This window comes from Lutjanus erythropterus, chromosome 11, assembly GCF_056507025.1.
Source record: "Lutjanus erythropterus isolate fLutEry1 chromosome 11, fLutEry1.hap2, whole genome shotgun sequence".
Classification (NCBI taxonomy): domain Eukaryota; kingdom Metazoa; phylum Chordata; class Actinopteri; order Lutjaniformes; family Lutjanidae; genus Lutjanus; species Lutjanus erythropterus.
The window spans coordinates 36,182,815-36,196,095 of NC_139327.1; the positions used below are offsets into that span (position 1 = coordinate 36,182,815).

At 42.8% G+C, this 13,281-nt stretch overlaps 1 protein-coding gene across 1 annotated transcript; it reads right to left on the minus strand.

Annotated features, from left to right (window-relative positions):
* Positions 1 to 1,955: 1,955 nt before the first annotated feature.
* Positions 1,956 to 9,250, minus strand: LOC146319436 (rho GTPase-activating protein 24-like). The gene is made up of 9 exons (XM_084730407.1): positions 9,099 to 9,250; positions 7,700 to 7,813; positions 7,089 to 7,296; positions 6,867 to 6,999; positions 6,294 to 6,367; positions 5,831 to 5,952; positions 4,276 to 4,510; positions 3,189 to 4,169; positions 1,956 to 2,983 (listed from the first exon to the last, which is right to left on the minus strand). The coding sequence occupies exons 1-9, from the start codon at positions 9,148 to 9,150 to the stop codon at positions 2,746 to 2,748; spliced, it is 2,157 nt and encodes a 718-aa protein (XP_084586533.1). The 5' UTR covers positions 9,151 to 9,250; the 3' UTR covers positions 1,956 to 2,745.
* Between the last annotated feature and the right edge of the window lie 4,031 nt (positions 9,251 to 13,281).

Here is a 13,281-nt window from a genome sequence, read left to right on the forward strand (position 1 = left end):
CTAATTTCCTCTGTGATTTTTGGATACTGAGACTCAGGAAAAGCCACCAGCAAAATTTAGAGAACAAGAATTTGAGGCATAAACGTAAGCCAAGTACTTTAGTTGGTGAAATATTAAAACTTATTTTTTCATTCAGTGTATAGGCTACACATTTTTACTATCAGCCCTATACAATGAGTAAAAATTAAAATGTAAAAAAAACCCAAACCATTATTTATTTCCATTTAATCAAAGTGACAGGGAACCACTGGAGAGGAACAAAAAAGCCTCATGAGGCTCTGGAGCTGCAGGTTGCACACTGGTGGTACTCAGGCTCCCTCTGATGCTGCACTGAGGAATCTCCTTTAATCTAAAAAATGAAATGAATCAATTTAGAAGCATGTAATCAAAATACTGCAGAATTTCAAATGAAAAATGCTTAAACTATAATATTGCTGAATTAAAACAAGTATTTCCTGTAATACAATTTCAGTATCAGCCTGAAGGAGGAAGCGTGCATCTACTCATGGACAATGCTCGTGCAGTGATACAGCTAATGGGTCAAGTTCCCTTACATTTGAGAGACGGCAAGAAACTCTACAGGCGATATCTCCAGAACTCAATAAGCTATACCAAAACAATCTAGATGGATAAATAGCACTATGTGTCAAGTTAAAAGAATAAATAATTCATTTATGGTCTGTTACAATTCATGATCTGTCATAATATTAAAAATTGTGATGGGGTTAAAAAGATAAATACTTTCATAAACAGAATTAAGTTTAATTAAAAATGTAAAATCAATAAAAACAGTAAAAAAAAATCCCCTATATGTTTAAGAAGAGTTTAAAATGTGTTAAAATGCTGTTAGTGTTAATTTTACACTATTTATGTTATTTGTTATTGTGTAGTTCAAGCTTTAACTGTGATCTTAAGAGTGATCTTGATCTGATATTCTGAAATCAGTTGCTTCTGTCTCCATCCACTATCTAGTGGGGTGGATTTGCAGTAACTTCCTCAATCCAGTGAAAACACTTGTTGCTTGTTACACTCTTGTGATTATTTCACTGCTTTCTCAGGCATGTTGTGGTTTATGAACAAAGTATGTCTGTAGTAACATACTAACATGTTAGAGGTGCTCAGAGATGGTTATTGTGACATTTGAGTGAGTTAGAGCTGAGTTTTGTGGAGAGTAATGTAGTGTCTGAGATCACGCCGCACACTGTAACAAAGCCAACTTGTCATCTTGCAGAGCGCATAGGCCACCTTGTCTTTCTACTATGAATTCACATGTACACATAACATTAAACTGTTTTTTTTTTGCTTGAAATTAATATGAGAAGGAATGAGAATAAACAGATAAATACTGTGTATATCACTGAAGAGGGAAAAAAGTGAACTGTCCCTTTAAGTTCTCTAAAGCCTGATAAAGTCTACATAACCTCTGATTTTTTTTTTTGTCTCATACTTTTTTGAGATGTAAGACCAAAACGGCTGTGTTGTTGGTGAATCAATGTGCATCATCATACATTGAACATGTTTGATTATGTTGCAGCCAAAAAACTGTGATGCACTTGGTGTTGGAGTGTTTTTGAACCCAATAAGATTATCAGGAAATCAGGGGTGGGAAACACGGGAGGCAGCAAACACTCCCAAACAACAAAACATGGCTTCAAAGAAGGCAAAGACCAGTACTGGTGTTATGTTGTCACTAGTCTTGTGGTACCAGACAATCAGAGATCTCACCACCTACCAATCATCTGAGAATTTCTATACGCCAAGTAGCTACTTGAACTTTGATGAGTACAGCTACCAACAAACCAACGCCCCTCATACTTTTTTCAGGGACACGCCTTACTGGAAACAATGTCCTCTGCCGCTCTAAAGACTTTGGATTGGTTCTACAATCAAGTTTTTTTTCTTTCTTTAGTCTCTCATTGTTTTCACCCAGTTTTAGCAACGAAAACTGGGAAACCATCCTCAGTCTTTATTGATTGAAGCGTTTAGAGGCTGACTTGTGAGCCTATGTGGAAACAAGAGATCGATTAACTTGGAGCTGGAAGTCTGGACTCAGGCACTCCAGTCGCAGTTCTCTCCAACTTTAATAATTTGACGTCAGTTTCCCAGATTGTGAGCCTCCATATCAACATGACAACAAGTCTTATAGTCCGGACAGGTCTGTAATTCACAGCACTCCTCTTGATCCTGATTGTTCGGGAAAAGTTCAGAATGGATTTTGGTTTCTCAAAGGAGACTTGCTGCTGATTAACACCTAACCTGTGGCTTCCTGGAAAGACACGGTTTGGTGATTGGTTTTGCATAAAGCAGGAGGACACTTGGACTATCCATCAGTTGCTCCAGTGAACCAATCCAACGGCCTCATGATGGGGAAGTCCAGACATTTGCTCCACAAGGTAGTCAGCATCCAAAGCTGCTCCTCAAACCTTCTTGCCATTTTCTGGAAACCAACTCAGCCTGAGGCTAACTGGTTAAAATGACACACTGTCAACTGTCTTATTTGTATAGATTGTCTTCTGGATCAGACAATAACTCATTTAATTTCTTGCCCTGATGGTTTTCCTTCAGGGTTCGATGTCTTTGTGATCTGCCTTAATGAATACCTCAGAGGAGTTGGATCATCTTCTTTCACTCCCTATTTCACAGTTTATTCATCCCTTCAACAAGCTCTGCGCAACAAACCTTTCTGTCTTATCTGCCCCTGACCTGTCCATGCACTTTCCACAATCTTTCTTATTCTATCCATCTTCAAAGACTCCCTCCTCCTCTTCCTCCATCTCCTCCTCTTCTTCTGAACTCTCCGTACATCTGGAAGAACAGCTCCATCTCTTTCTGCAGCGTGGTGTTTCGGAGGTCGGCGTCGGCTTTGGCTCGCTCCATGTTACGGATCTTGATCTCGGCAACGCTTTGGCTACGCTTCTGCTGCTCCAGACTGACCCGAAGTATGGCAATCTGACGCTCGAGGACATCATTACAGCGCTCTAACCTGCAGCACACACACATATACTGTGTAGTAAGTACATACACAGGCTAATACAACAAATATTAGCTAATACATAAGTCATGCCTTATGAAAAATCAGTTTATCATATATTGTTTGTGTTGTGTAAGCAAGACAAATCCTTTCATTTGTATGAAAGTATTTGGAGGAAAGTAAGGATGTCATGTTCCTCCTCATACCAGTTTCTCACCTCTGTATCTTGGCCTGGTACTCAGCCCTCTGCTGGGCCATCTGCTGCCGCAGCTCGGCCAGGAGTATGTGAGCATCCCTGGGCAGTGACTGAGACTCAGGTCCCTGGGGGTCTGGAGGAACAGAGGGGAGGAACACCTCTGAGCTGCCTGTACTCAGAGGGCTGTCACTGAGTACAGAACCGGACGCTGGTGAGTTAGGGTGGTGGATGTCGTCATCATCTTCATCTTCATCCTCATCGTCGTTTTCATCATCATCATTGTCGTTGTTGTCTTCATGTTTGTCGTTATGGCTGTTTTCCTTTTCTGCTATCTGACCTGATCGTAGCCTTTTAGGTCTTTTTGGTGATATGTCAGGACTAACTGCACCCACAGCATCACCACTCTCATCCAGTGGTATAACCTCACAGGAGGACCATGAAGATGAGGAGTCCCTTGTCTGCACCACCTTCTCTAGCTCCGCCTCCTCTTCACAAGTTCCAATATGGTCCCCTGGATCATTGGTGTCAAGATGCTCACCAGTGACATCCTCCATCGTCTGACACTGAGACACTTTGTCCAGGTTGTCGTAGGCAGAGAGGTTGCTGTCCTCCTGAGCCTCACTGCTCCCTCTGCTGGCTGTTTCTGGCACTGCACCCCCATCCTCTGCAGCAGCAGAGCTCCAGAAACCAGTGCCTGCCTTTCCAGGGTCTGGCCAGGCCTTTGCCCAGCCCATGAGAATCGGCCTGGTTTTGGAGCTGTCTGGCAGTTGGTCTTGTAGCTGGAGGCTGGTTGTAGAGGCTTGAATATCTGCAGGGGATGGTGCTTGGCCAGCGCGGTGCTGGTGGTAATCTATGTTGGCTTGACCAGAGTGGTGCTGAACAGGCTGACTGGAGGAGGGCAGGGGGTAGAAGCAGTTTTCTGGGTGGGAGGAGGTGTAGCGATGGCCGAGACGTTTCTTCTGCCCAGAGGACAAGTCTGATTTGGCAGCAGAGTAGACACAGCTACAGAAAGCAACAAAAGAGAGGTTAGACATTTCAAGATGATGGCAGATATAATGTCTGTGGGAAGTTTGTATGGTGAAGTTTTGTTAGAGCAGGTTTGTTGTACCTGGGGTTTTGTGCATCTGCGGCAGGATGTCCTGGCTCTCTGGAGCGCTCTGCGATTAGAGGCAGAGACAGCTGTCGGAGGCAGGGTGATGGGTGGAGATGAGCCTGCCTCAGAGCACTCGGTGATGCACGTGAACCTCCAGGTTGACGGGCGGAGATGGCTGGGGGGACTTTGGCAAACAGAGATTCATGCTCTCTGATCAGCTCCAACATCAGCACCTGGACCAGTGCTGCACCTAGGACACAGACAGAGAGATTAAGATAGTGCACCAAAAACAACCTTATTGGTTCTCTCACTAGAAAAACATTAACAGATAGTGCTTTTTAATGTGTCCCATAGGTTTGTAAGGGTATATTTTGATCAGAGGAAGAAGGTTTGGATGGAGTTTAGATGGGAGGAGCAGCTCTAAAGTTAAATTAAAGCTTCTCTAAATGCTAAGGAAAGGTGCTTCAACACTTCCTTGCCTTAGCATAGGGTACACTGGACCATCCTTTCTTTGAAAGGAAAGGAGAGTGGCAGCAACATTTAAAGTGTTGAATTCAACGGTTTGTGAAAACAAATGATCAACACTGATTCCATCTTTTGAGCATTGTAGTTTAATCTGTCACAGCAACACAACCGTGGGAAACTTTGGTCACTCCGTCGCCCGTCACTCCGCCAGCCCACCTTTTTGGTCTGTCTCTGCTTTTCATCTGTGCTCCATTGACAGTTTATTTTGTAGACATTAGACGCACGGACAATAACTCAAAACTGAACTTCAGAATGGAAAAGGGGGAAACTTGACAGTCCTCTCCTTGCAGCACTCAAACAAACTCTTTCTTCACTTCAGGGTCCCACACCTGCTCTCCATTGTGTCCCTTAATTAGTTTGGCACACCCCTTTTAAACTAACAACCGTTGTGTGGCTAGGTAAGCCCACCCTATAGCCTGACAAGCCAATAGGGAGACAGTGTGCTGTGACACACCCATGACAGACTCACATCTGTTGTGGCATAATTACGTAGCTTTATGCACTCAGATTCTCTTAGCACTGCAGTTGTCTTTTCGTAAGTCTTGATTAATTCTCCTTCACATCTTTCCTTTCCTCATGACATTTTTCACTGAGGATAAAGGGCATACTTTTGTATGTATTAGTACTATTTGACTGCTGCCCTAATTTAATAGTGAAAAAGTGACCAAAGATACTCCTAAACATTATTCTACGATCCACTTTTCTGCTAGCCCTCAAATGCTTAGTTTGTTCCAAACATAAGTTTTTCTCAAAATATCCCTAAATACACTGATTGTGTTTAAAATTTTACTCATGACCCAGTAGAGCTTACACTGTTGTTCTATTGATAAGATTAAAGACTTAAATTAGAGTTTTTATGTGTTCAGCATCTTTCAAATCATTGTGACAGAGTAAGTTTGCAGAAAAATGAGATCTATAATCCATGTTCCCACACAACCGCTTGCCTACTTGTGAGATCACAGATGGTGTCAATGTTTGCCACCAGACCATGGTCTTGAAACAGAAACACAGTGCTTCGATCCGGTGGGCCAATTTGTATGTTTACCTCCCATGATGCTTTGTGGGTCTTCAGCTTTGGCTCGCAGGATGTTTGGCCCAAACACAGTGGCCAAGTTCTGGCCGCTCATCTTGTTACTGCTGGAGTAACTCTGGACTTCATTCAGAAACCTGCACACAACAACACACACACAAAAGCTCTATTATCATTAGTCAGACTATTGGTGGGTTACTATTTCTCACTTGAGCGAACAAAACAGATTGTGCAGGATGCAGCTGTGCCATGTTGGCGTTTGTAATACACCTCTATTGAATTCATTGATTCAATAAATGCATTGCCACCACTCATGTAAAGCATAAATAAATACTGCGCCCATCTTTAGGAAGTCTCATCACGTTAACCCATTTTCATCCACATTTTCAATCCAACATTTCATGATACAGGATAAATGCGTGATTGAGAGCCTGGTCATAGATTGCCAGTCAAAATAACAATGTAGGAGGGATCTTACTGGCATATAAAGTCGAGTAGGTTAAAGTTTGCAACTGGCAACTCACGAAGTAGATTCCTCAGCTCCCCTAAACCCTGATAGAAGAAGAATAAGAGGATGTGAGCCAGTATGGGAGAAAGAATAAAAGGACAAAAGACAAGATACAAAGTTAGAAGGAAGAAAGGATGTTTAGTCAAAGTCAAAATTAACATGCTATTTTGTGCAAAAAGCTGGTCACGCTTTATACAATAGCAACCCTGTGGAGTTTTTGACCACTTCAGGTCAAACATCATCTTTTGCTGAATGTTTGAACAAAGAAAACTGTACTGAATAATGCAGGTCTCAAAATCTTTTTAATAATTGGCTTTGCAAATACTTTTTGTTAGGCCTCTTTGAAAAACTCTAAGAAATACTGAAAGTAAAGATGTGTTGTATCTCTCCGGTTGAAACTTCCAAATCTGCCCAATTTAAGGGAAGCTGTAGCAAGCTAAGTAATGCACTGCTATGGACGGGGTCAGCAGCAAGATGAATTTTCACCACACAAAGAATAAAGGTTGGGAACCACTGGTGTATAGTGTACAGAGCTGCAGTTACCAGTGTGCGATCAGTCGACAGCTTCTGACCGCAGAGTAGGAACTCCTGGTAGCGGCTGTAAGGAACCAGAGGCTCCGGCAGCTGTCTGAGGTAGAGCTTCAGCAGTGACGCCACCGTGTGGACGTCTGTGCTGCTGCAGACAAAACACACAGCGAACAAAGTTTTTCACAAAAAAAATACTTGATCAGAAAACGGCACAGGTAAAAAGCAGAGGGGCCATACCTGTCGAAGGATGGTCTCTCCCCTGCATCAAAAGCCTCCTGCAACTCTTTGACCAGACTGGCCTGTCCTGAGTGGCGAAACAAGCCCACCTCGTGCAGGCCACGCTCACGGATGAAGGTCACACACTGCTCCACCACCAGAGGAACCAAACGCACCCCATAACGTCGCTCATACAGCACCGTCTCCTCCAGACGCTGACCAAAGACCCCTGCAAAAGAGGAAGATTCAGGTCAAAGTCAAGCCAAGGTTCACCTTGTCCGACCAGAAACAAGATGACTGGTGTTTGACCTTTTATGTTGCTAAAAAAAGGAACCTTCAGACAGTTTTCATTTAATAAATATATTGATTTTTTTCTCCGTAGAGGGCACAAGAACTCCTGCTGCTGTCACTGCTGTGACATAATATAACCATATAATAGCAGTTGTCTGCTTAAACATCCAGCAGACACAGAGCAGCATTAGCATATATTAGAGTGCATGTGTGAATTATGTAAATTAAGGGAAAAACACAACTGGAAAACCAACTTTTTAGAAAAAACACCTAAACACAGTGTGTGTGTGTGTGTGTGTGTGTGTGTGTGTGTGTGTTACTCTGTGTGCGTGTGTGTGTACCTGTAAAAGGGATCCAGACTCCCTTGTTGAGGCTCTTCAGCCACTCGTCACCCTGACCGGCGCTGTTCGACAGGAAGAAATAGGAGCCTGGGCTGGCCAACACGTCTCTGTTACCTGCACACAAACAAACATGGCTGCTGAGAGGAGGCTTGTCCAAGTCAGGTCTCAAGTTAATATAACCAAGCCAAGACGCAAATCTATCAGCACTGACAATTACAGTGACTCAGTGCTACTGTAGTATACTTTGTGTACATTTCAAAATTACTGTTGTCATTGTAATACTCTACATTTTTTTACAGACATGAGCCCAGTCTTTTTAAAGTATGACTTTTTTCTGATGTATAACACCATGCTTAGAAGACTCCACCAATTTAGTATTGCATTTTTAAAAAGCTTTCAAAATCAGTGTAGCAGGCCTAGAGACACTGTCTTTTTTTATTCCATGGTACCTACACTACCCACAGTGCAAACTCTCTCTAACTCCACATCTGTAGTTTTTCTTCATTTTCAAACCTTTAGTCCAACTGATGCTGACACAAGACAAGACATCAGCTTGAGGCAGTTAATCAGACTTTGTGCAGCTCCATGTGGAGCCAAAAAAGGCTTTGTAGCCTTGTTTGTTGTCTGTATGAGTTGATTTGGTGGCAAATGAGTTTTCCGACTGAGGACTAATTAATTAAGTTGTAAAGTTCTTACGCATGCGGAAGTATTCCTGAAGACGAGTGAAGTTGTGGTACTTTCCTTTTAAGGTTTGGCTGGATAGGCACAAAGATTAGTTAGGTTAGACTTGGCTGCTGACCAAGGTTGAGGTAAGAAGCATAATCGACAAGGCTGCTAAACGACTTTGTGAGTGAAAGTAAGTGTCCTTTTAGTAAACCCTGTCTTTTTTAATGTGAGTTTCATATTATATTACCCACCTTCTCCTAGAATATTGATCCAATCTGACTGGGGCTTAGAAATGACACTATGACAGAAGTTGAACTTCAACAAAGAACCAAAAATTAACAAGGGAACATGCTGCGCCATGTCTAATATATATTAACCGCCTGTGCTATCAGCCACCATCAACACACACACATTTTCTCTCTGCCTTCATCTCAAGATGGTGCATGAGCTCGTTAGCACACTTTCCTCCTTTCTCCCCCTGTCCCATCATGCTTCGCTGTCTGTCCTCCTCAAAGTCACGTCAAACACACACAGACACATACATGTTCAAGCACATACTGAACATACACACACAATGTCACCTTAGACAGAAGACTAAAGATCCTGAGTCAGCGTTTAACAGATGTCACTTAAGGGCAACGCACACAAACATACACGGTCAGAGTTCTGGAGGGATTAACAGATAATATGTTGATGCATTGTGTGTGTGTGTGTGTGTGTGTGTGTGTGTTACCTTTGCGGCCTGTACTGTCATGTTTCCAGGACTTGAAGCAGCTGAGTCCCATGCTGCAGCACTCCGGCTCTGGTAACGGTTGTAGATGCTCCGTCCAAATTTTCAAAATGAGAGTTTTTTGCAGACTTGTGACAGTGTAGATGGTGAGACAGCAGCAGTGCATTAAAAAATACCTTTTGTTGTCACTCTTCAGTCCTTATAACCATACAGAGCCTCAGCTTTAGCTAGTAGGACGTGTGGGAAGTTTTTTGTAGACGTGAGGTCATAAACAATTGTTCCTGGGAGAAAAAATCATAAGAAGAGACTATCTTTCCTGGTGGATATGGACCCTTAAATGCAGGTTCTTGGATATTTCACTTTCATGAGAATTGTTTCACAAAGTGGATAGATTTACAGAGTCCTTCATTGATATTTTGACCCTAATTTCCTTATGGATAATCATGTAAGAACTTAAAAAGAGAAGTTTTTGTTTGATATAGTGCCTTGATATGAGAGAAGGTCAGTTAAAAGGTCAAAAGAAGAGTCATTCCATAGAGACATTTAAACCCTTAAGAGATATCTTAGGTAGTTATAAAGTTCCCAGTGGGAATTCAACAGGAAGAAATTCTGCCTTAAAGGGAGATATCAAATGGATGTTAAAACATTATAGAGAGGTTTCAGGTGAGACTTTGCCTGATAACCTGAAGTTCGCCTAGATGAACTTGAGGTTCATCAGGTTAGATGAATCCTAGAGGCCTCAAAGTAAGTATCACGATAGATACAGAGCCTTAAAAACTGAGGTCTTTGGAAGGATCTCTATAATTAAAACAGCACTTCCTTGATCTTTGTCTCTAAAAGAGTTTTCATGTTGTTTTGGGTTCTTACAGAGAGAGATCTTTGTATGCAGGATCGCATCTTCAGGAGCGGTTCTTGGTGGACAAATTGTGAAGGAGAAGTTGGTGTTAAGTCTTCAAAAGACCTGTGTGGTAACGCACTGTCTTATAAGAACTTAAAAGATAGCTTCTTGGTGGAAATAACGCCTTAGTAAAAGATTCTTGTTGATGTACAAGCCTTGAAGAAAGGATCATAATAGATACAGAACCTTAGAAACCAAAGTTTTGGGAAGTGCTCCTGATCCTTAAAATGTCTCTTCCTCGATCTATGTCTTTAAGAGAGGTTTCCTGTTGGTGTGGGGTCCTGCAGAGGGCTATCGGATGGGTCCAAAGCCTTAAAGGCAGATCTTTGGATCTATCAGGAGCGGTTCCTGGTGGACAAATTTTTGAGAAGTTCCTGGTTGAAGTAAAGTCTTCAAAAGAGGAGGTCTTGTGTAGAACTAAAGTGAAGTTCCTGGTGCATAGAATTGGCACTTGAAGAGATGCTCTTGATGGACTGGCCTTTAAGAGAAGTTCCCAGGTTTAGGACTGCAACTAACTATACTTTTGGTCCAACTAACCATCCAAAATCCAAAGACTCTTTATTTACTGTCATAAATGAGAAAGAAAAGCAGCAAATCATTACATGTAAGAAGCTGGAATCAGAAAATGTTTGACATTTTTCTTGACAAATGGCTGAAACGATTAGTTGATTAGCAAAATAGTTGACAGCAAATCTTCGGTCGATCAAATAATGGCTTCACTGACAAATCGTTGCAGCTATAGCCACAATGTTGCCTTGCACAGCTCAGCAAACACAACACTCCTGTCAAACTATTCTTAAAATCTTTTTCCCTGATCTCCTTGGATGCCTCCATTAGCCCTGGATGCTCAGAAAGTTTCATGAGACAAAGTCAACATTTTTGACAATGTAGTTTTTCCAGCTTCCTCCTCACAAAAAGCCTCCTCTTCAGAGCAAAACATGTGTCAAGACATGTGTGAAAATGTCACGATACATGTGCTTAGCGAGCAACACAACCTTCCAGGCTGTTTGTTGCAGAAACTTCCTCTGATAGGATGCACCAGTTCCTCTTGGTAGAACTTGTCTTAAACATCAGCTTTCACCACAAAAGATTTCAAGGGTGCATTCGTCCATATCCAGGCTCCAGACACGTCTTCATTTGTCCTTTGATGCTTTAAAGGGGACAGACTTTGTGGAGAATGTACCCGCTCACACCCATCATCTCAAGTCTGCTAAAGCACCGGGAGTGGAATGTCTGGCTTCGCTCCCTATCTCTGGAGTACAGGATCAGCATTATTCCACCTGTCTCTTTCTGTGCATGTCTGTCTTTTTATACTACATATTGACAAAAAGTTAAACCATCCTGAGTGAACATTTTACTCTTTTTCTTGTCTCCTTATCGTCTTGTCTCTTCCACCAGCCGGGGAGTCTTAACTACTCCATCGTCCATGAGCAAAGAGACAATCTTAGTATTCCCTTCTGCATCGTCCCTCCTTCCTTGTCTCAGTCTCTGTCTGTCCTTTGTTTTATTGGCTCTTTAATTGGACGCCCTGCTCCATTTCCAGTCTACATGTCTGAATGCCCACATCTTCGTCATCCCAGTCCCTCTTCTTCCTCTCCTCCTTCACTCCGTCCTCCCTTTTCCTTTCTGTCTGTCTCTCTCGTTTGTCCCTCTCTTTGTCCCCGTCCAGCTCGTCCTTCTCTCTCTCTTGCTCCCACTATCCTCACCCTCTCTCCCTCTCTCTCTCTCTCTCCATTTCCCAGCAGTGTGTGTGCCCCCTTGTTGCCCCCCTCCCCATTTGCCTCATCAATAACCATGCTGTGTGTGTGCGTGAAGGCTGTGCATTAGGAAAATTGGTTCTCTGCGACGCAGCGCCGTTTTACCAAAGTAATCACAGCTGATGGTGAGAGAGCGAGAGACACAGAGAGACAGAAGGAAAAAGAGAGAGAGAGATGATCTGGCTCAAATTCTGCTGCTGCTGAAGTATGGTCTGCTGCAGCTCACACACACACGCACACACACACACTGTCACCATGATTCAAGTGGACATAAAAGCGAGAGAGGCTGGTCGGCCCAGTCAACTTTTGAACTCAATTAAAGTATGACGAACCTCTCTCTCTCTGTCTCTCTCTCTGTCTCAGTACAGTCCAGACCCAATTCAATAAGCCTCACTGGGCTGAAGTACAATTCAGTAATACAGTATGCAGTATATTGATGAATCTTTTTCTAGTAATCAATATAAGCAATCAAATATTAGCAGTTTTCCTCCCTACAGGCAAAGTTATGCATCAGGCATAACTATATCACAAAAAGTATGCAGACATGTGAACAGTTAGGTCCAACCAAGCCCCCAGGAAGTGCACCAGGCTTTGAAGCCAGTTTAACATAGTGGCCAAACCATTTATTGACAACATTACACGATGCACTGTAGCCCCAGAAGGCTTTTTCCCCATAGACTTACATTGTGAAAGGAGAATCACTGCAAAACGGTGGATAAACCCAGTTAAATGACTGGTTTCATTAACAGTATTTCATTCATCTGTTCCAATAACATTTATAACGTAACATTGTGGGCTGTACAATGTGGAAGATCATATGTGAAAGTTGGCTTCATGCGCCACAGAGCAGCTCTTGTAAGATTGGACCCGCCTCCAAGTCAGTTTCAGTTCATCCTAAGCCTGGGAACCAGATGAATCTGCTGATCTTAGGTTTTCATTTGCTGTGATAAATTCTGTCTGGCTAATCACAACTGTTTATTTACAACCCCAATCCCAAATAGTTCAGACATTGTCCATCTATCCATCCATCCTTCCATCCACCCATCTTCAACCACTTACCCAAAGTCAGGTCGTGGAGGTAACAGATCCAGCAGGGGGCTCCAGACATCTCTTTTCCCGGCCACATTAACCTGCTCTGACCAGGGGATCCTGAGGCCTTCCCAGGGCAGGGCAGAGGTATAATCCCTCCACTTAGTCCTCCTAGGCCCGTGGCCTCCTCCCAGCTGGACGTGCCTGAAACACCTCCCTAGGGAGGTGATCAGGTGGCATCCTTACGAAATGCCTGAACCACCTCAAGTGGCTCCTTTCTACGCAAACAAACAACAAACTTAATTGTTCTTTATTGGAACTGGGGTGGTAATTTAGGTCGGGTTGCATGTCATGATTGACAGATGAGCGTCATTGGTCCAGATTTGAAAAGTCCTGGCAACTGGGGCCTGCCCAACTCAGTATGGACATAATTTTTTTATGATCTACACATTATTCATTAGGCATTCTCTTTTTTCTGACTCAACAACCCTCCCCAATTTTA